Source organism: Aulostomus chinensis, chromosome 1, assembly GCF_037954235.1.
Source record: "Aulostomus chinensis isolate RoL2024-O1b breed Wild chromosome 1, RoL_Achi_v1.0, whole genome shotgun sequence".
NCBI lineage: Eukaryota > Metazoa > Chordata > Actinopteri > Syngnathiformes > Aulostomidae > Aulostomus > Aulostomus chinensis.
The window spans coordinates 67,190,936-67,213,457 of NC_141320.1; the positions used below are offsets into that span (position 1 = coordinate 67,190,936).

General features: G+C 49.9%; 2 protein-coding genes and 1 long non-coding RNA gene across 11 annotated transcripts; 1 reads left to right on the plus strand and 2 right to left on the minus strand.

Annotated features, from left to right (window-relative positions):
- The first annotated feature begins 621 nt into the window (after positions 1-621).
- Positions 622-9,112, plus strand: LOC147272855 (tubulin alpha-1A chain-like). 4 transcript variants are annotated; one of them, XM_086202555.1, is made up of 3 exons: positions 622-638; positions 5,706-5,928; positions 7,640-9,112. In XM_086202555.1, exons 2-3 carry the CDS (start codon positions 5,808-5,810, stop codon positions 8,767-8,769), a joined length of 1,251 nt encoding a protein of 416 aa, XP_086058681.1. In that variant the 5' UTR covers positions 622-638; positions 5,706-5,807; the 3' UTR covers positions 8,770-9,112. The 4 variants fall into 4 exon arrangements, with proteins under 4 accessions (XP_086058681.1, XP_086058680.1, XP_086058679.1 ...); XM_086202554.1 differs by lacking the exon at positions 622-638 and adding an exon at positions 4,581-4,693; XM_086202553.1 differs by lacking the exon at positions 622-638 and adding an exon at positions 5,014-5,379.
- LOC147272856 (uncharacterized) lies at positions 3,977-9,768 on the minus strand. The gene is made up of 3 exons (XR_015113177.1): positions 9,643-9,768; positions 6,056-6,145; positions 3,977-5,962 (listed from the first exon to the last, which is right to left on the minus strand). It is a non-coding gene; the product is annotated as an uncharacterized LOC147272856 (long non-coding RNA).
- Positions 9,769-10,309: 541 nt separating this feature from the next.
- Positions 10,310-22,353, minus strand: bin1b (bridging integrator 1b). Of its 6 annotated transcripts, XM_086202552.1 has the most exons (19): positions 21,781-22,353; positions 17,776-17,856; positions 17,587-17,641; positions 17,358-17,452; positions 17,082-17,117; positions 16,785-16,880; positions 16,096-16,203; positions 15,687-15,779; positions 15,453-15,538; positions 15,243-15,318; positions 15,114-15,169; positions 14,764-14,808; positions 14,135-14,177; positions 13,572-13,685; positions 12,477-12,497; positions 12,000-12,239; positions 11,769-11,825; positions 11,595-11,696; positions 10,310-11,408 (listed from the first exon to the last, which is right to left on the minus strand). In XM_086202552.1, the coding sequence occupies exons 1-19, from the start codon at positions 21,859-21,861 to the stop codon at positions 11,307-11,309; spliced, it is 1,587 nt and encodes a 528-aa protein (XP_086058678.1). In that variant the 5' UTR covers positions 21,862-22,353; the 3' UTR covers positions 10,310-11,306. The 6 variants fall into 6 exon arrangements, with proteins under 6 accessions (XP_086058678.1, XP_086058674.1, XP_086058673.1 ...); XM_086202548.1 differs by lacking the exon at positions 14,764-14,808 and having other exon boundaries at positions 10,312-11,408; positions 11,769-11,822; positions 21,781-22,352; XM_086202547.1 differs by lacking the exon at positions 14,764-14,808 and having other exon boundaries at positions 10,312-11,408; positions 21,781-22,351.
- Positions 22,354-22,522: the final 169 nt, after the last annotated feature.

The window sequence follows — 22,522 nt, forward strand, 5'->3', positions numbered from 1 at the left end:
GCAAGTCTGTGGAACAGCCAGGAACAATTTGGAACTCAATGAAAAGTGTAGAAAAGTAGATCCTGAGAACGCCAGTGAGAACGCAGGTGTTATCAAGGCCATACAAAACATGATTATTTTTTTGTTCGTGTGTGAAAAGGCACTACTTAGTTGTTTTGGTTTGTGATTTGCCAGATAAATACGGCAAAGAGGTGTCAGGGTTTACGCACATCTGAGACAGGCCGGAGGTAAGAAAGGACAGGATGGATTCCCTCTCTCCGAATGAGTTTTGAGACGCCATCGCCCAGAGGAGAGGGTTAAAGGTGAGAATCAAAGACATTCAAACGCAAGGGGGACCTGGTGGTGAAGCGGGACAAGCGTTTGTGCAGAATGGGGATGAGTTGAAGACATGAGGCCGTGGGATCAAGTCCCTCTCCTGATATCTTTTGAAACAAAGTGGTGCAAGTATGAGGGGCACCTTGGGACACTGGTGAAACTGACTTGAACACGGGAAATCAGGGGTTCAAATTCCGGCCAGAGCACGAATGCCCTGAAGTGCCTTGGAGACGGAGCAAGAAGGCGGAGCTACGGCAAGCAGAACTGGAAACCACTGTCACAACATGAAATCAATGAAGCGCGACAACGAAGCTCCAGCAAGGGTGAGCCAGGCTCAGGTCAGTGGGGGGGTGTAGACTCCCCCCCCACAATTTTAGTATAGAAAGGGTCTACACACACGGAGTCACACACATTGTGCGTGTGTGTACAGGTTGTGTGTAGATATACATGGATTATGTGTGTAAATATACACAGGGTTTGTGAAGGAGATAACCAGCTGCTGCCCTTAGGGGAGGGTTAAAGGTGACAAAGGAGGACTTGGGCGTGCCAAGTGGAGCTGGTGGCTCAGCAATGTTGGAGCTGCTGTGAAACAAGGACGAACAGTGGGCAAGTGGCGGCGGGATCGATTCAGCAGTCAGTTTTGAGCCGCCGTCGCCCAAAGGGCAGGGTTAAACGTGACAAATGAAGTTGGAGCTGGTGGCGCAGCACTGTTACACTTGCCTAGACAAGGGGGGTGGTAGATGAGAGGCAATGGGATCGATTCCATCTCCTGGAGTCAATTTTGAGCCACCATCACTCACAGGAGAGGTTCAAATGTGAGAAATGAATGCACGAGCAACTGAAGTGGAGCTGGTGGTGCAGTGGTTATGTGCTGGCTGCAGGACGGGGAAGGGCACTGGAGTAGAAACGATGGGATCCATTCTGCCCCCAGAGTCAGTTTTGAGCGGCCTTTACCCAGAGGGGAGGGTTAAATGGGAGAAACCAATTTGTTCACCTATGAAGTGGATGTGATGGCGCAGCAGTGTTACATTTGGCATGGACTGGGGATGAATGTTGAACTCAAGGTTCTGGGATCAATTCTGCTCCTGGCTGTCAGTTTTGTGACGCCGTTGCCCACAGGAAAGATTAAATGGGACAAACGAAGACATCTGTGTGCCAAGTGGAGCCGGTGGCGCAGTGGCGTGAGAGCTGGCATGGAACTGTGGACAACAGTGGACCTGAGACAACAGGATCCATTCTGCCCCCGGGTGTCAGTTTTGCTACGCCGTCCCCCAAAGGGAAGGTTAAATGCGACAAACGAAGTCATCGTAGTACGAAGACACCCTGGTACGATGGTTAAACCAACGGACTGGAGCGCGGAAAACGGGCGGTTCGAATCCCCACCAGGGAGAGTTGGCACGGATGTCTCTCGGAAACGGAGCGGGGTGGGGGAGCTGCGGCGCCAAGAACTGAAAACCAATGAAACACAACAAAGCTACGGCTAGGGGGAGCCAGGACGCAGGGACAGTAGGGGGGTGTGGCCGTCCCCCTCTCACTTTTTTTTGGGCACAAGTAACGAGACGAGAGTGGTTGTAGTAAGTACTTAGTCATTTGTCATTTAATTTCTAACTAAGTTTACGAAGATGACACTATACTTTAGTTCTTTACAGTTACGTACAGTAAGTAGCAAAAAAAGTTGGCACTTACTAATTTCTAAGTATGTTGTTAAAGCTACTTTACTTAATTTCTACTTTAGTAAGTAACTATAAAGTTACTTATGTATGTACTACTACTACTACTTTTATGTACTACTTTCACTGTAAAACATTAGTTAAGTACTAATGGTACTTATTTTACCTAAAGTACGTACTTTACAGTTACATAACTAAAGTTACTTACTAAAGTAAACTAACTGAATTAAGTTGCTAACTTTAACAAGTAAGTTAGTGTCACGTTTGTACTAACGTTACAAAAAGTAACGTTAGTATGTACGTAGTACCTTTACCAAAAAGTAAATTAAGTTTAACTTACTAGTAACTTACTTTAGTAATTTAACTGTAAAACTTTAACAACATACTTAGAAATTAGTAAGTAATACTACTAGTATTAAAACTCGAAGTAAAACTAAAAGTAATAGTTACTTTTTACTAAGAACTAAAGTAAAGTAAAGTTAGTTAGAAATATACTTACAAATGACGAAGTGGTTTGCCTAAAGGCTAACTTACTACTCTCTCGTTACTTGTGCTTCAATACCATACCCAAAAAAAAGTGAGAGGGGGGACGGCCACACCCCCCTACTGTCCCTGCGTCCTGGCTCCCCCTAGCCGTAGCTTTGTTGTGTTTCATTGGTTTTCAGTTCTTGGCGCCGCAGCTCCCCCACCCCGCTCCGTTTCCGAGAGACATCCGTGCCAACTCTCCCTGGTGGGGATTCGAACCGCCCGTTTTCCGCGCTCCAGTCCGTTGGTTTAACCATCGTACCAGGGTGTCTTCGTACTACGATAATTTCGTTTGTCGCATTTAACCTTCCCTTTGGGGGACGGCGTTGCAAAACTGACACCCCGGGGGAGGGGGGATTGATCCTGCTGTCTCAGGTCCACTGTTGTCCACAGTTCCGTGCCAGCTCTCACGCCACTGCGCCACCACTTGCCACCCAAATGTCTTCGTTTGTCGCATTTAACCTTCCCTTTGGAGGACGGCGTCTCAAAATTGTCTCCAGAGGGTGGAATCGATCCCACCACCTCTTGTCTTCAACCAGTTTCATGTGTTTGCAAAGCCTAACGCCACTGCGCCACCAGAACCACGCCGGTTGCGTGTCATGTTGTCATTTCTGTCCTTCAGGTGATGATGGCGTCGTGTTTGTGAGAGTGGAGAAACACCCACCCCACCCCGCTCCGCTCCGTTTCCGAGAGACATCCAAGCCAACTCTCCCTGGTGGGGATTCGAACCGCCCGTTCTCCGCGCGCCAGTCCGTTGGTTTAACCATCGTACCAGGGTGTCAACGTAATCCAGCTACTTCGTTTGTCCCATTTAACCTTCCCTTTGGGGGACGGCGTTGCAAAACTGACACCTGAGGAGGGAATCGACCATGTTGTCTCAGGTCCACTGTTGTCCCCAGTTCCGTGCCAGCTGTAACGCCACTGTGCCACCGGCTCCACTTGGCACTCAGGTGTCTTCGTTTGTCCCATTTAACCTTCCCTTTGGGCGACGGCAGCTCAAAACTGACACCAAGAGACGGAATCGATCCCACCACCTCTCGTCTACTGATCACCTCCATTCTGCACCAACACACTTAGCCACTGGTTCCACGCCACATGCTGAAGTCTCTGTTTCTCACATTTAACCCTCCCGTTTGGGTGCCAGCGTCACAAAAAAGATTCTGAGAGACGGCATCGATCCCATTGCTTCTTGTCTTTAACCTGTTTCAGTTCTGCACAAAGCCTAACACCACTGCACAACCCTCTCATTGACCCCACTCTTTTTCTCTGCCTGGTGAAATGGCTGAAGACTGCTGCGTGGCCTGAGGGCCAGACGTGGGCTCTCGTCCCTCCCACAGCAAGGTTCTAGAAAGTGATGACGAGATCTGAAAGATAGAAGCACCAGGAGAACGTCCCTCGTTGTGAAGCAATAATTCAGGACTGCAGAGTCGGGTTGAACTCCTGCCTGGAGTGGAGATGAGTGATGACTGTTTATGCACTGCTTTTTACTTTAATAATTTCCCAGAGGCGGAGGGTTGAACATTCACACTCGTTGAGTGCCACTGGCTGAAACGCCTCAGGATGTAAACATTTACTAGCCCTAAACGCGGTGTGGTCAGCAAACAAATCCTGCCGGGTCTCGTTGCCATTGACAACTCCAGTCAAGCGACAGCAGTGTGACCTTCACTGTGGTACAATCAGCTGGTACTGATTTGGAGTCCTGAGGTCACAACCAGAAGAAAATGGCTGACGTACTGCCGTCATCCATGTGGTCGGGTCCTGCACAACCATGGAGGTCGTGCTGATTCAGCAACTCTTGAGTCTGCGCCCAGGACTGTGAGTGTTCCACACCATGGTGTCCAACTGACGTGTCACTAAACCGTCAAGTTTTGTCTGGTTACTGCTGCTACGACAGAGTTCACTAATCCCCTCGTGTGACAATGAGAAGCTCACAGCTGGGGGCTGCAGCAACTGCCTCCCTATTGTGTGCTGATAATCCGTTTGTCCCTGGAGGAGCCCTCCCTGTGTGCGTCAGCGCTGAAGGCACACGACCATCAACAAGTGCTTTGTCCGTTAAGATGAACTGACAGAGCAAACGAGAAGTCAACACATGGCAACAGGGGAAGCTGAGTGGGAGCAATGGTGGAACCTTCACGACGCCCTTAAACGCATCACGTAGACAAGCCTCTCCTCACAATTGTCAGGTGGGAAACATTCCAAATGGTAAAGTGAGTTTTTCAGCCATTAAACTCCTTTTCTCTTTCTCTGAAAAAGAGAGGACAACCTCTTCTTGAAGCATCTGCAAGCTGTAGGCCACTGTGAGATCAAATGTCACCTGCTACCTTTGCAACTCAGCTGAATCTGGAAAAAGTTGTGATGTAACAGCGATCGGTGGCAGCAGCTCGTTCAGGTCACTCAGGGGAGGGGCTGTTTTCTCTCTTCTGTGAGCTCATTGGCTCAAAACGCTGCAAACAGCAATGCTGAATGTGAACTCGCTGCAGTTCAGGCCTCGTGAGACAAAACCTCTAGAGTTTTTATGACGATCGGAGGTGAATTGTTACCAAATCCTACCGAACGGCAGTCACACAAGTTCATCCAACATCAGTTTACTGCCTTGCAGTGAACACAGAGGTTCAGGCTTTACTGAGCTCTGTCGGTTTGCTTGTGAGACGTGTGCGAGGGAGCCGACCACGCCACGCACCACCTCCTCCTCCTCTTTCTTCCAAGGAGACGGTGTTTGCTTCTGCACTTCCTCCAGTTACCACAACACGCTTGGCTGTTGCTTAGCAATGCTGCACTATAAAGCAGCTCCCTGCGTTTGTGCCTGACACAACATCCCCCACTTCTCATCTCAGGTGAACCAGGGATACTTTCTCGAGACGGAAACATGGTAAGAACCACTCCCTGAATGTCAGTGAATGTACGTGAGTTATGTGAGGATTTCTGCTCTGTGTGGTGTGAAAAGCAAGAACTGTTGGATTCCCAAGCAGCAAAGATGCATCTTGTGTCAGTATATCCCTCCATCACATGCACCAGTCCCAACACGTCAGTGTCAAAGGGTGAAGCTGGCGGTCGTTCCCAGGTCAGACGACGCTGCAGTTTTACGCAGCCGTTCTTCACTTATAGACAAGGGCTCGTTTTCATCTCTTCTCTCTGGTGCGATGCTCTGACCTTCCTGCTCATAATTCTTGATGTCCGAACGGCTTTGTCTTGCAGCGTGAATGTATCTCGATCCATGTTGGCCAAGCTGGAGCCCAGATCGGCAATGCATGCTGGGAGCTGTACTGCCTGGAACACGGCATCCAGCCGGACGGTCAGATGCCCAGCGACAAGACCATCGGAGGAGGAGACGATTCCTTCAACACCTTCTTCAGTGAGACCGGAGCTGGCAAACACGTTCCCAGGGCCGTTTTTGTGGACTTGGAGCCGACAGTCATTGGTGAGACCGTTTGATTTCTTCCAACAAGGAGGTGCTGTTTTAGGATAAAGAAGTATAACAAGTGCTTGATGACCGTCACTGCTGAGGCAGCATTCAAACGTTATTCTTCACAATCCATTCTACTCACACGTACGTTCCCCGACGAAGTTCAGTCTACTTATTACAACCCTTTCTTATTCAATTTGCTTCTTCTCCCACAGTTTCCAGTGTAGAAATTCTGTTCAAACAAAGGAAAATTCAGGAATGGTGCATAATGACCGTTTTCATTCCTACTGGTCATATTTTCCAAAAATGTCAACGTTTTCTCGAACTTAAAGTTTTCTAAAGTCAGTGGCAATTCAGAACTTTTCTAACTTTTTCAACTTCAGTCACCCACTCCAACTGTTTCATACTTTTATAGTGATTCTCAAAAATGATCAAACGAGGCAACTGGACTCTCCTGTTGTTAGTGAAGACGTTTCTCCTCTCATCCTAGAAGCTTCTTCAGTGCTAATTTTCTGATGGGAGGTGTCAGGTATACATCCACCCAGGGGGGTGGTGGCAAAAAACAAGTGGTCGTAAGGCCGGAACAGTCGCCTGATGAGGTGGTGATGTGAGTCGTTGGCCTCAGTTTCAGGTCATTACCCTCCCAGCCCTCTTGGGGGGTCATTCGGGTCACCTGAGTGAAGGCGTGAATGCTGGCTGCACCTCCTGGGGAGGATCTAAGGACGGCATTGTAGGCGGGTGATAGGTGGTGTCTGAGGCCCCTCCTCTGTTCAAAGATGGACGTTCTAGTTTGACATGAACGCCTTCTTTCACTCCTCTTTCAATCCATCCGTCCTCTCTGACTAGAACGAGCACCTTGCACCTTCTTCAGGAAACCCACCATCACGGATCAGTACCTCCTGTTTGACTCACACCAACCACTCCAGCACAAACTAGGGATGATCCGAACTCTCAAACACAGAGCACAAAATATCCCTCCTAGAACAGATGGGAGGAGAAGGGAACAACCACATCCACTCAGCTCTCCAAACTGGGCTTTCATTAAAACTGCCAAGAAGCCCAGGGAGGAGAAGAAAGATGAAGCCCAGAGAAGAGGAGCATCGTCATCCCAGGGGTCTCAGAGAAGCTCAGAAGGATCTTTAACACACAGCAGATCCCCCTGCACTGAGGCCCAGCAACACCCTGAGGCAAAAACCTGTCCATCCTACAGACAAGGTTCCAGGGCACAAACAGTGTCATGTTGTTTCTGCAGTCCAGTGTCACGAGGAGCGCTCTGACCTGTACAGGGGAGACACAACAACCACAGAACAAACGCATGGCGCCACACAGGAGGGCCACAACCACAGGCCAGGACTCAGCAGTCCACCTCCACCTCTAGAGGGGGCACTCCTTTGAAAATCACAAGGTGCTCGTTCTCGCCAGGGAGGACAGAAGGTTTGAAGGAGGGGTGAAAGAAGCCATTCGTGTCAAACTAGAACGTCCATCTTTGAACAGAGGAGGGGCCTCAGGCACCACCTGTCACCCTCCTACAATGACTGACGATACACACAAATAGGACTTCTGTAGTGATTTCAGCTCTTCTCATGGTTTGGCGCTGGTGTGCACTGCGCTGGCTGGAGTGTGCAACGTCTTTGCTAGAATGGAAGAAAGCCTGAAATTTCTCTGACAAAGTTGCTAAAATGGGCCCCAGATCTCTGTAGTTACGGTCAGCATTTTCCTGTTCCAGATGAAGTCCGCACAGGAACCTACCGCCAGCTCTTCCATCCTGAGCAGCTGATCACTGGAAAAGAGGACGCAGCCAACAACTACGCCCGTGGCCACTACACAATAGGCAAGGAGATCATCGATATGGTTCTGGACAGGATTCGCAAACTGGCTGACCAGTGCACCGGGCTCCAGGGTTTCCTCATCTTCCACTCTTTTGGAGGAGGAACCGGCTCTGGCTTCACCTCTCTGCTGATGGAGCGTCTGTCTGTCGACTATGGCAAGAAGTCCAAGCTGGAGTTTGCCATCTACCCGGCCCCCCAAGTGTCTACAGCTGTGGTGGAGCCCTACAACTCCATCCTGACCACCCACACCACCCTGGAGCACTCCGACTGCGCCTTCATGGTGGACAACGAGGCCATCTATGACATCTGCCGCAGGAACCTGGACATCGAGCGTCCCACCTACACCAACCTCAACAGGCTGATCGGGCAGATCGTCTCCTCCATCACCGCCTCTCTGCGCTTTGATGGAGCTTTGAACGTGGACCTGACGGAGTTCCAGACCAACTTGGTGCCCTACCCTCGTATCCACTTCCCTCTGGCCACCTACGCCCCCGTCATCTCCGCTGAGAAGGCCTACCACGAGCAGCTGTCGGTGGCTGAGATCACCAACGCCTGCTTCGAGCCCGCCAACCAGATGGTGAAGTGTGACCCTCGCCACGGAAAGTACATGGCGTGCTGCCTGCTATTCCGTGGTGATGTGGTGCCTAAAGATGTCAACTCTGCCATCGCCACCATCAAAACCAAGCGCACCATCCAGTTCGTGGACTGGTGTCCTACTGGCTTCAAGGTGGGCATCAACTACCAGCCCCCCACCGTGGTTCCTGGAGGAGACCTGGCCAAGGTGCAGAGGGCCGTGTGCATGCTGAGCAACACCACCGCCATCGCCGAGGCCTGGGCTCGGCTTGACCACAAGTTCGACCTGATGTACGCCAAGAGGGCTTTCGTGCACTGGTACGTTGGCGAAGGGATGGAGGAGGGCGAGTTCTCTGAGGCCAGAGAGGACATGGCCGCCCTGGAGAAGGATTACGAGGAGGTGGGCACAGACAGCATCGGCGATGAAGGAGAGGAAGAGGGGGAGGAATATTAATGATGAGGTCACCAGCTAAAACCACATCTGAAGACTCAAGTGTTGCCTGCACCCCCAATTCTGCCGCCACAAGAAGGAGGAAGATTGTGTTAGAAACCCAAGAAGCTCTAATTTGAAGCGTTTTGCAGCTTTTGTCTCCACTTTAACTTCTTATAGCATTTCAGATATTTCAAGGATAAGTTTCTTGTGTTGAAGAGTATCATCGTGTGCGACTGTCAAATTCAAATTCATGCTCAGTTCTTTTGAGGAATTAAATGGAATTCACTGGAATTTCTATTGTAGAAATCACAATAGCAAAGAACGCCCTGTTTAATCCCTGAATGATCTGCAAAATAAATGATGAGTGTCCAACCTGAGCTGTTTGAATTATTCAGATGCTGAGAGGAATCGAGTGTCAGGGTATCACCTTTCCTGAGCGCCTGGAGCAGTAAACCCTAACACAGCACGGCGACTACAGTCATGCACAACGAGCCACATGACAACACTCCTCTGGACTCCAGACATTCTCTCATTTTACTTTGAAATTACTGATGAATACGTTAAAGATGTAGCAGTTAGACTGGTTTAGTTTGTCTTTATTAGCGCTGTGTGATATGTTGTGAAAAGCCATTATATATGCCATCAAATTTACGGCGAAAGTCCACCACGCGTGTGAGAGCACAGACAGACAGAAGTCAGGCGCGCACTTGTTGACTTTGGTGTAAATTTGACGCCAGACTATTACTGTCCCTGGACTTTTAAGATGTGGACAGAATTAGAATTTTCCAGGTGTGAAATAAGGTCATCTGGAACAGCTTTGGCAAACGTGTCGATCTGGCCTCATCTGACAAACGACGACAGAGTCAAACTCGATGTAAAACAGAAGAATCGAACCTTTCCGTCTTGCGTCGTGGATCTGGAGGAACGCAGACTTCTGTACGTTTTTTAATTGGCTTGTTTGTGACTTGCAGCGATGCAGGAAGAGTGAATTGTGACCTGGACGCAGAGGAAGGGTCCTGCCTCCCCTCTGGGGTTTCTGGTGTTGATGAGAACACCTGGTGTCCACAGGTGAACACATTCATCTGTTGATTTAAGCTCCGCCTCCACCCAGTTTCATATTCAGGAGTGGGGGGGGGGGGTGGAGGAGGGAGCAGAACCTGGCAGGAGCCAATGAGAGCGGCCTGACGGCTGTTCACGTGCTCTCACTCTGGTTGGAGTTGAGGCTTTTTCACAAACACGTTTGAGTCTTCAGATTTAATCTGAAAGTTAAAAGACAAACTGAAGAAAACCTGAATGATTTGATGAGAGACTTCCCAACATGTTGGACAATTTGGTTCCGATTCCAAAGAACTTTTTTCAAGGCCTTATCAGAGGGTTGATATCATCAGGGCCAAACTTGCAGCTGTGATTTCTGCTCGAGTCCATCAGTTCTGAGTCTCTTCACGTCCTCGAAGCAACAACCTCGGAAGTCCCTGCCGCCCATGCGGAGACGCTTGTCGTCTCTTCAGAACTCTGAATCATTCCTCTGGTTGCTGCCCTCCAAGATGAACAGAATCAAGATCGTTCACCACGTTGAATTTATTCAAAACAACAAAATCAGAATAAAACAAAAAGGTGAGGCACATGACAGCATGTTTCATACGTTTTTAATGAGACTGCTTTGATCCAACAACTGCTGCATTCATTACCACTGAGATGCTTTTTTGTCCACGATTTTCAATAATTTCACACAACTTTGATTTCCGCAGGAAAAACTTCAACTCCCTCGGATGACAAGCTCGCCAGATTTTGAACTAAATGGCCTGAATCGCAAGAACTGAAAGTTGTCCTAAAACAGACAGCATCGTCCTGAGCTGAACCCAGGAAACAGAGGTGTCCTGTTAGCTGGAGGACAGCATTCCAAGTGGGACGAGCGCTGACTGAAGGAAAAGAAGGAGAAGCAGCTGACTTTGATGTTAAGGTTCTGCTTTTCTTCCGTCAAAGTGAAGATGAATCAAAAATCTAAATAAAACCATATGTGCCTGAAAAAACTGAAATCACACTTCAAGTCCGCTCCTTAAAAATGGCCGACAAAATCTATGAAAAACAACTGTTCCCTTAGAATACCTACAAGAACCCAAGAACCTTCCATCATGCAAGGTAAAGCCCTCCAAACACACCGTTCTATGTTTGTCTGGTGTCGCAGGGCTGCTGTCTAACGAAGGAAATGAGAACACGCTTAGACTTTTCATGCAATGCAACTGTTAAAAGTTCTCAAAACATCCATTTTCACGAGCGCTGACAACGTACAAAATACATCAACGGACATCCACAGCGTCTCCATGGCGGCTTTTTGAAATGTGACTGAGAACTCTTTTGTGTTTGGAGTTCAGCAAAAAAGAGAAACAATAAAAAAACGGAGGCCTTTGACTTGATGGAAATAATTGACAAATCTTTTAGGTGCTTTCGCTTTCCTTCAAGTCAAAGCAACCCAGATTCTCATGATCTTATTTCATCTCTTTTGCGTACACAGATTCTCAGGAGATTTGTGGGGGGGGGGGGGGGGGGGGGCATCAAGCTCAGACTCTCTGGGTGAAGTTTTCAGGGAAAACACCTTTGGCTGAAATCTCTTTATTCTGCATCCAGACAGACTCCTGTACACCCATGAGCCAGCCGTCGTCCTGCGGAGAGACACAGGACGCAAAGATGCAAAACTTCCAACAGTGATGACTTGGATCGTAACTTCCAAGCAGGAAGCAGGAAGCAGGAAGCAGGAAGGTGAAACTCCTCACACTTTACTAAAGTTTTTCACCTGAATGCCAGTTTATAAAAAAAGGAGGACAGAAACAATGTGTAACGTCACTGACTTGTTCATCGGGGTTGTCAAAGGCCACGACCAGCACCACGTCGCCGATCTTCAGCTCCAGCTCGTCACCATCAGTGGCAGCGTACTCATGGATCGCTTTCACCTGCAGGAAAACGGCGCTCGGTTTCCAACGCGGAGCAACAAAATCTACCAGAGTTCATGACCTGAGTCTCACCTTGTAGAGGAATCCTGGAGGGAGTTCAGCGCCAGAGCCATTGGTCGCTTCACTCTGCTGGGAGGACAAACAGAAACCAGGTGTGTTACTAAGACGAGAGCGCACTCGCTCAGGTGTGCCACGGAGGAAGCATCCCAAAGAAAACAGTGTGGAAGCCCAGAGAGGGGGAGGGGCCCTATGGGTCAAACTAGAGGGGCCCTTGAATTCCCTCATCTGATCTCCTTCTCCTACCTGGACCTCTCCATCACTGCCCCAACCACCCTGTCCCACATGGGTGCCGTCATCGTCCCACGTGGGCTCGGTGTAAGCCTGAGCCACGTAAACGCCGCCACCGTCGTCCCAGCTCTCCTGACCCGGAGCTGCGTCTGCGTCATCCCAACTGGGCTGTGCGTAGCTCGGAGTGTTGCTTTCCCAGCCGGCCTGGGCCTCCTCTGGGTACTGCTCCTCATCCTGCTGGGCCTGCTCCTCTTGCTACAAGGTGGAGGAGTGTTGTGGTGGCGGGAGGCAGGCGGACGGGAGGAGGAGGCGGAGGAGCAATTGTTCAAAGTGGAGGGACAGTTTGGGGGCAAAGGGTCAGAGTGTACAAGCGAGGCGGCCGGGGGTTGAGTGGGTAGGAAGGTGAGTTTTATAGAAGGAAAAGGTGACATTTGAGAATTGAATACAAGTCCATGACGCTAAACACAGGAAACCACGCCAGTCCTTCCTTACCCATGACGCCCACGATGGCTCCTTCCACGTGGCAGTAAAGGAAAGAAACCAGTAAAGTCTTGACCCACATGAAACAACCGTGCAGCATCATCACCAACGAACCAGTTGTCCACAGATTAAAGTCACTGAGTTGTAATGGCAGCCTTGTAACCAGCACCCCAGCCAACAGCCACCATCAGCGGCCGGCCGGCCAACGACCAACGATGGTGCGGCAACAAGGACAAGCAGTGGAAGTCGTGAGAGCGGAGGAATGAAACGCTGTGAGGCGGTGAGTTTATTTGATCACCATGACAACATTCAGGGCAGGGACTCAATGATTGAACATGAAAAAGGATCAGGTGGAGGTGGGTTCAAATGATGTTGAGAAACTGAATGTCAGAATACTAACTGCCCTTTCAGCAGAAGCAAAGACTTCTAAGACTTTGTTAAAACTTTCAAGAGTATTTAGTTGGCCAAAACTAAAGGTCTACCAGTTTTCAAACTCAGAGTAAACACAGTCTTCGACTTTCGGCTCAGATCCTCAGCGACCTTTGACCCTTTAAAACAAACCCACCTTTGCAATTTGAAATGTAGCAGGCTGTAAAACCTCCAGATCCCAATTGAGCAAGTTCACCCCTGAACAGGGCTCACACTGCCTCACACACACTGCCTCACACACACACACACGCGCACACACACACACACACACACACACACACGCACAGGTTAGGAGGGTTTATGATCTGTTATGAGGAGTTTCAGACGTGAACGTTTCAACGTTTAAGCTGCTCTTCGAATGTAGAAGAAGTGAAGGTTGAAATAAAGCCACGGTGAGGCAGCTTAACCTGCACTGTTTCTTATGGCCAACAGGGGGAGACTCCAGCGTGCTCTCATGCACCCTCATGAGCATCTTGATGAGGCGCATTAGAAAAGTCAGGGGATGAAGGCTGGTTTTTGCCCTGTTTCAAAAGAGTGACTGCACCGAACTGAGAGGGGAACAATCTCCTTGGTTCTGATGCTGCTGACATTAACTGAGAGAAGAAGAAGAAGAAGACGCTGTTTCCTGCGTCCTTGTCTGTGTGGACATTCCTACATACACAGTACAGTCAGTCTGACCTGTGACACTGCAGTGTTTGTGTTGGCGTCAGGCACCGAGGCCTCATCCTCAAACAAGCCATCAGGCTGCGGCGTCAGTCTGGGCGGAGGCCGGCTGGGAGGGGGACCAGGCCTCTGCACCACCAGGAGGGGTTGAACCCGAACCCCGACATGCACAAGCAGGCATGCAGAGGCAATGACAGAGACTCGTTAGTACAAGTACATTAGTACACTGATGTCAAGGATCAGAACGTCACAGAACCGCTGGTGCCTCCCGCTCATCACTGAGCTCATTCTACTTGATGGGGAAGTCAGAAGGAACATATAGAGATGTGGGCTGCAAGCTACAAGTGCACCCTGGATAGTTAACGAGTTAAAGTAGACTGTAGTTAACTAGTTGAAGTTCACAGTAGTTAGTAGTTAACGAGTTAAAGTACAAAGTAGTTAATAGTTAACTAGTTAAACTACACAGTAGGTAATAGTTAACTAGTTAAAGTACACCGTAGTTAGTAGTTAACTACTTTAAGTGCACAGTAGTTAATAGTTCACTCGTTACAGTACACACTAGTTAGTAGTTTTGTTACCTTTGGTGGTGAGCTGGCCGACTCGCTGTGATTGGCCTCCTCACTGCATGAAGCAACCAAACAAGAAGGGGAAGAAAAGGGGGACAAAAGAAGAAGAGGAAGAGGAGGAAGAGGAAGGGGACAAGACAAAGAGAGGCAGTATTGAAGCCAATGACGCCGTTATTTTTGTCACACGTACATTTTGTGTCCACACGAGGGCAACAAAGAGCTTCAAACGATCAGAGCAAACAGGCAACACAACACAAAGGTTAGAAAACAAAATGTGGAGAAAGACATCCACATTTGGGGAGGTACATTTATTTATGACCTTTTTAAAAACATGTATAATTTCAAGAAACAGGCATCAAATTAAAAACGTAATGCATTAGGAACTTATATTTACCTGGTTAATGCATGAATAATTGATATTTACTTTGGCTTTAAACTGAGTTTTTTTTTCAATTTAATCCCTCAAATCACAACAATTAGTGAGTAAAAGGAAACAATTCTGTTCCCCCAGCAGTGGCGTTTGTGTTTATACAAGAATCTGTGGTTTTCAGACAAAGTTCCTACATGAACTGACTTCCTCGGATGAAAACGCAGCAGGGAGTCACAGGCAAAGCTGTCAGCCAGCATGCAGCCACTTTTACCTCTTAGCAGGGTCCCCGGTCTTGCCTGCTGCAGCACCATCTTTTCTGCAGTAGGGGGCGATGTGATGCACATTACTCATTTGTTTTACACATTCCATATCTTCGTGTTGCTACTTCAAGTACTAATGTGTATCTGACCGAGTTCTGACCTGAAACACCTCTCTGGTCAGATGATGAAAGCAACCAGACAGACACGCGTTTGTGATCGAAATGGAATGTGTTCTTTGTGTATTATTGGATGGATGGATGGATGTTCCACTAAGCAAAATAACGGGACCGTGATTGGCTCAGAACGAGTTGTGATGTCACAAACTTCACCTGTCAAAGCGTCACTTCATGAATGGACTCACTTTAACTGGCGCTGCTCCTCCAGTTTGGTCATGATGTCATTGAGGTTCTGGCTGAGCTGAAGAGACGAGGGCAGCAGATCAACACCAGCCAATCAAACCATCAGTGACAACGATTCATGTCTGACCCACCTTGCCCATTTCTCTGTGGAACTTCTCCTGATGACCTGCCAGGCTCTGGAATGTGTTAACATAGACGCCAACACGACTGGACACACACACACACACACACACACACACACACACACACACACACACACACACACACACACACACACACACTTTTACAAACCAATCTCAAAGATTTTAAAGTGGTAAAACAGTGAGAGAAAGAAGTCTCACCTGTCCCACAGTGCTGGAAGCTCGTCTTGTAACTCCACGTTCAGCTCCTCGAAAATCTTCTGAGCTCGACCCAGCTCCTCCTCCGCCTGTACACACACACACAAATACATCTGTATGTCTTCAATCCATGACAAGATCCAGGAGCGCACACACATTGCAGACGAACACAAACTGAGTTAAATGTCATGGTCATTGGGTGTAGCGCGCCGTGGCAGTGCTGGACCAGAGCTTCACCTGGTTGTAGGAGAGGTTAGTCTGAGCCACCTGGTGGGCTGATATCAAACCCTGAGCCCAGCTGGGAGCTGCCATCTCCAACAGGGCTGCTGGCTAACCACACACACCATGCATCAGGGGCAAAGAGGAGGAGGAGGAAGAGAGGGAGGGAGCGAGAGAGAGCAGGAGGAGAGAGGGATGAAAGAAAGATAAAGAGGACAAACAATTCAAAACAAAAGCAAACATGTTAATAATATGTTAATTCAAATGCAAGCAACTTTTTTACTTAAGGTGGAATGAAATGTCTGCGAATTGTCCTCACTCACCTTAAGAGACAGAGGCACGTGCACACACACACACACACACACACACACACACACACACACACACGCACGCGCACGCACGCACACACACACACACGACTGGTTACCTTGGCGATCTTAGCCTCATCCTTCTTCTTTCCTTTCTGTAAGGAAGCAAAGTGATGCCTGGCACTGTCAAAGTCCACCATCTTCCTTTCGCGCTTCGCTATACGAGCCTGTAGGGGGTGCAGTAGGCTCATAAATCATTACAAGAAAATGCATCAAGAGATAACAGTTTTCTAAATGTCAGGGCCAGACAAGAAGAGAGAGACCCTTTGTCTGTGCTGCATCAGGGAGCTGAGACCCAGGCTAGTTAGCTTAGCACCATGGCTGGTAGTGGGTGGGAAGTGTTAGCATCAGCTAGCTCAGGTCCAGGCTAGTTAGCTTAGCACCATGGCTGGTAGTGGGTGGGAAGTGTTAGCATCAGCTAGCTCAGGTCCAGGCTAGCTAGCTTAGCACCATGGCTGGTAGTGGGTGGGAAGTGTTAGCATCAGCTAGCTCAGGTCCAGGATGCTGGTGTGTCCAGCAGGAATCCTCCTCCTCCTCATCATCAGTAGCAGCAGTCGCTCTTCTAGTCCTCAACAAACGTTTGGTTCTGTTGACCCAAGTTCCATGCTATGCTATGCTAACACTCTGCACCCACTACCATTCATTGTGCTAAGCTAACTAGCTAACTAACTAACTAGCTGTGGACATGTTCATTTAAACAAATGGATACATTTACTTAAAACACACACACACACACACACACACACACCTTAATGTCCGGGAAATGAGCCAGGTACGTGTCGATGGAGGCCACGGATGTGTCTGAGATGTTCTGGTGGTAATCTAACCACTGAGTGTCTGTATCCTGCAATGACCCCACACACACACACACACACACACACACACACACACACACACACACACACACACACAGTCAACATGTTTTATTAAACACTATTCCTCTTCCCACTAAAAGCTTCACGTTTCTCGTTTTTCTCTCCACGCTTCGTCCGTCTGGTTCAGATTTGAATCCTTGACTACAAAATCTCAGTGGCCAGTATTTTACCTCCAGGTTATTGTCCATCTCCTTCTCTATCATCTCCTTCAGCATGGAAGGAGAGAAGCATGCAGTTCAGAAAAAGAAAGTATGTTAGAGAAGAGAGAGAGAGAGAGAGAGAGAGAGAGAGTCTTACTGATCTGAATACAAATGATGGGAGGCCTCACATTTGTATCATTTCAGGGGGAAAAGTCAAGAAAACAGAACTCGGAAGTTCAAACGTGAGAAATGTCTGAATATTCAAATGTGGATTTTGTTCTACGGTACAACCAAGAACCAAAGTACCTCTGCCATGGCGTCCATCTCCTCTTTTCCGAACCACTCAGGCTCGTACATGTCAGCCAGACAGTCCTGCAGCCGCCGCGACGCGTCGTGCATCGCTGCAACACAAGAAGATTGTCTGACGTTTCTGTCGCTGTGTGCTAGCAGGCGGATTTCCGTCCATCTAGGATTGTTTTCTCTTTGTTCTATCAGCATCTCTGGAAACATCACAGCCATAAATCCACAGTCTTACTTTTCACGGCCGCCACGTAAGCTTTCATGTCTTTCTGCAGTTTGGAGCCTTCAAGCTGGAATGGAGACAGAAAGGAGGGTCATGCAGTTGGCCACCTGCCGCCCTGCTGACATCACTGCCTCACTACACAATACTTGTGACTGAGAACAAGGGTAGGTGTTACAGGTGTGGCGTCTCAGGTGTGCTGACCATCTGCTTGTTGAAGTTGGCCACCATCTCCTCAAAGACCACGTCTCTGGTCTCGTCTGCTTTGCCCAGCTTTTGCAGGACCTGCAGGTCACACAGGAAGCACAGGTGAAACCCCAGCTCTGGACGGTGGTTGGTAACCTCGGTAACCAGCCGTGAACTTTCTCCTCAGATCAACGCTGGAGGTGAATCGCAGAAATCAGGACGGCTCAGACAAGGTCACCAGCTAATCTGGTCACATGACTGACAGGGAGCACATGGACAAGCTGCTGCCAGCGACTGCTGCTCTAATCCTGGGACACACACACACACACACACACAGAACCACAGTCACCACAGTGGAGGGGACTTCCCCACACACACACACACACACACACACACACACACACACACACACACACACACACACACACACACACACACACCTGCTGGCTGACTGGCCACACACTCACAGCTCATCTTAACAACAACCAGGAATGATGATGACTCCTTCCTGAATCCTCACTCTCCTCAGTGACTCCTCACTCTCCTCAGCGACTCCTAACTCTCCTCCGTGACTCCTCACTCTCCTCAGCGACTCCTAACTCTCCTCCGTGACTCCTCACTCTCCTCCGTGACTCCTCACTCTCCTCAGCGACTCCTCACTCTCCTCAGCGACTCCTAACTCTCCTCCGCGACTCCTAACTCTCCTCCGTGACTCCTCACTCTCCTCCGCGACTCCTCACTCTCCTCAGCGACTCCTAACTCTCCTCAGCGACTCCTCACTCTCCTCCGTGACTCCTCACTCTCCTCAGCGACTCCTCACTCTCCTCAGCGACTCCTCACTCTCCTCTGTGACTCCTCACTCTCCTCAGCGACTCCTAACTCTCCTCAGCGACTCCTAACTCTCCTCAGCGACTCCTAACTCTCCTCCTTGACTCCTCACTCTCCTCCGCGACGCCTCACTCTCCTCCGCGACGCCTCACTCTCCTCCGTGACTCCTCACTCTCCTCAGCGACTCCTCACTCTCCTCCGCAACTCCTCACTCTCCTCCGCGACTCCTCACTCTCCTCAGCGACTCCTCACTCTCCTCCGTGACTCCTAACTCTCCTCCGTGACTCCTAACACTCCTCAGCGACTACTAACTCTCCTCAGCGACTCCTCACTCTCCTCCGTGACTCCTCACTCTCCTCTGTGACTCCTAACTCTCCTCAGCGACTCTTAACTCTCCTCCGTGACTCCTCACTCTCCTCAGCGACTCCTAACTCTCCTCCGTGACTCCTCACTCTCCTCAGCGACTCCTAACTCTCCTCCGTGACTCCTCACTCTCCTCAGCGACTCCTAACTCTCCTCCGTGACTCCTCACTCTCCTCGGCGACTCCTCACTCTCCTCAGCGACTCCTCACTCTCCTCAGCGACTCCTAACTCTCCTCCGTGACTCCTCACCCTCCTCAGCGACTCCTCACTCTCCTCAGCGACTCCTAACTCTCCTCCGTGACTCCTCACTCTCCTCCGTGACTCCTCACTCTCCTCAGTGACTTGTGACCTGGAGCAGCTCCTAAACTACGGATGAAGATGAAGTCAAGGGTCCTCCATGCTGGCTCCTAGGAAGCAGAGTTCCAGGGAGCCCAGAGGAGATTTACAGGTCAAGACTAGAACTCTGGAGAACCGTTGTTCTCCAGCTCAAATGTAGAGGAACATGAATCATCCAGCTGGTCCTGTTTCGTCATGGCTTTGACTCTGGTAGGAGCGAGGAGCCGGCCTGAGTGCACACAGGAGGCTACAACACACCAGTGTTGGGTTTCAGAGCCCAGAATACACTGTGGTATTAAGGGTGATGGGGGGGGGGGTCTATAGATAGACCCATGCACATCAGAGCCCCACCCACTGCAGTGAGGCATGCTGGGAGTCCTAGGAGGGACAGGTGTGCTGGCCGGGCAGGGCGAGGCTTACAGGACTAATCTTAGTCTGAGAGTCGCGCCGATGAAAACCAGCGATTCTGGTCCTCGATTCATTCTGGAGGTTTGATGATGTCACAACGGCAGACGTCACAGGAAGAGTAGAACCTGACGTGGTTCCAACCTGAGCTGCATTCTGGTCATGTGACCATTGGCCTCAGTTGCCTCCACCATGGCTTCTCAGTATGTGGAGCGCTCTCACATGACCAGGACCAGGTCTACAGTCTCTGGCTGTCATGAATACCATGAGGGAGGAGCCTGCTTTTGTTCGTTACTCTGTCGGTCTGCTGCCACGTTTGCGCTCATTTCTTCTTCTTCTTCTAGTCATTTTTGCAGCTCAGAACGTCGTGACAACTTCCTGTGAGCTGTTACATGTTTGTGACCTTTGGTGACCTCTGACAAGAACAACAAATTTAGAAACTCTTCTTGGTGGGGGGACGATTCGAGTGACAGAAGGAGATGAAGCTGTTTTGACCTTCTGGTCAGCGCTTGTGGTCGTTTCATCATTTAGTTGATGAAACGACCACAAGATGAGCTGAGTGATGGAGGGAGGAAGGGGGAGGGGGGAGGGGGGGGTGGGGGTCACGGGGTCTCGCCTCTTTGACTCTCTGAGCCACGCCGGGTCTCCGGAAGCTTTCTAAAGGGCACCTCCCCTCCTTGCTGTCACCTCACCCGTCGGGAGGAATTTTCCCAGCATGCTCTGGGGCCCAGCTGGCTCATGAGATTATCTTCAGAAGCAAATTTGATTTTGGAGAAACATCATTTTGGTACACGACAAAGTCAGAAACCCCCTGTAGTCATCAGTCCCACAGGTGGGGCGGGGGAGTAAATCTGGGCGCTCAGTGACCTCACCCTGCAGGATTTCTGGGTATTGAGGTCTTCGTCTCAGGTTTAAACTCCTCCTGCCTCCAGGACACGTCGCTCAGCCTACAAGTGTAAAGTGAGAGTGTGTGTGTGTGTGTGTGTGTGTGTGTGGGGGGGGGGGGGCTGGCAGACAGACAGCTGAAGCCGAACTCCCCCTCCTCCCCCTCCTCCCCCTCCTCCCCCGTCACAAGGAAGATGATACTCTGACCTTCCTCTTTACTCCAACACGGCAACTGAATATTTCAAACGGATGGAGCTGAATATCTGACTCAAGGACCGACTGCTGTCTCCGCCAGGTTCACGCTGGAGTGTTGGCCACCTTCAGATTATCAGCTGACATAAAGCAGCTCCGAATGTAAGAAGGCATCAAACACAAACCGGCCTGACACCACAAGGAGCACCGTTCACTGAGCTGAGAAGCTGAGCGCACCAGCATGGCGGCTGTCAACCCTCACAACCTCCCGCCAACATCTGCCTGGATACTGGGTGTTTCCCTCCCACCCTGCACCAGATGTGGGCGTGTCTCTTTGCAGGATAAACGCCTGAAACCATGTAGAGGTAACGCAGGACACACGGTGGCGTCTTCTCCCTCGACGATTGCAACCTGGACACGATGAGCGGCGTGCCTGCTCCCCTGTGGTCGGGAGGTGATTAGAGGCTAAAACCTCGGCAGGCTTAAGCGCGGGAGTGATTAGGACAGCCCATAATAACGCAGAGACGCGGCCTGGACGCTGTTGATCAGGTTTCACCAGGGCACTTTTAGGCCTCCTCATTCACAGGGAACTCTTTGACTTGAACTTCCTGGTTCTTTTTGCTGATCAAGTTTAGTCCCCAGGTTTTTTTCTTTCTAATTTTCTGTCCTTCCTTCTGTCCGTATTTACTCCGCTGGATGGAAGCTTTGGGTTCATAAACTGTACATTTTTATTTCCCACTGCTGTGACGACAGCTGTCAATGTTTGCTCCCACTCTTCGAAACCCCTAACTTGAATTTCATGAGAGTTCCACTTTCCTGACACTGACTTCGACATTTTTACCTGCTGGGATACCGAGCGCAGGCTAGGATGCTGGTGAGGCTCCTGTCACGGACACCTGCTCTCCCTGTAAAAGTTGTTACTCTTCAGAAGGCAGCAGTGTTCATGTCAGTGACGACAGGACACAGCGTCCCCAAAACGCTGACTCTCAGGCTCAAGGAACACTTGGCTCGTACCTTCTCCTGCGCTCTGGTCAGCCTCTTCTGCATGTTGCTGGCCAGTTTCCCGGCGGTGACCCCCTTCCCTATCTCGGCCATGTCTGGCGGTGTGCGTGTGCAGGGCTCTCCGGCGGTGTGAGGACCAGCAAGGCAGAGTTGGTGTACCCCTGTTCCTGGAATCCACCGGTGCGTAGAACCCCTTCAGAGGGCGGTGTGAGCGGAGTTCTAATCCCGGCGACAGCTCCTTAAAGGTGCAACGCGCTCATGTAATCCGGGTGAGTCGTAGCAAACAAGAAGGAAACAAAAAGCAGGTGGAGTTGAGAAGAAGACAGGGGAGCAGATGCGGGGCTCGTCCGCGTCTCGGCTCTTAATTGACCCGAGCTCGCGGCGCGGGTGTCAGGTTCCTCTTAAAGGCGCCGGAGCGCCCCCGCTGGTATTATTAGCCCGCAACTGTTGCATCCACGCAACTGCTGCCTTTACGCGCCGGATTATTTCTGCACACGGAGGCTCTCCGGTCAGATCCGGACTCTAAATTAGTCCTGGTCCACCCGGGAGACGCGCGCGCTGCAGGAGAGGAGGCACGGAAGGACGCAGCTGTTCACGCGCACAGCCGCGAGATGGCGCTGACGCGCTGCCGTCAATCAGTCACACCTTGATCACGCAACTTAACCAATTAACTAACTTGGTAAATTAAAAAAACAACTGGCACAACAGATAAACATTGACAAATAAAGGAAACAACACACACACAGACACACTC

Excerpts from the sequence above, each read along its gene's own strand:
- bin1b (XM_086202552.1), bottom strand. The coding sequence starts at position 21,861 with ATGGCCGAGATAGGGAAGGGGGTCACCGCCGGGAAACTGGCCAGCAAC. Across the intron at positions 15,319-15,452 it reads CTTCCAGCACTGTGGGACAG|TCGTGTTGGCGTCTATGTTA; the intron begins GTGAGACTTCTT and ends GTGTGTGTCCAG. Across the intron at positions 14,178-14,763 it reads ACCGGGGACCCTGCTAAGAG|TGAGGAGGCCAATCACAGCG; the intron begins GTAAAAGTGGCT and ends TGCTTCATGCAG.
- LOC147272855 (XM_086202553.1), top strand. Across the intron at positions 5,929-7,639 it reads CTTGGAGCCGACAGTCATTG|ATGAAGTCCGCACAGGAACC; the intron begins GTGAGACCGTTT and ends TTCCTGTTCCAG.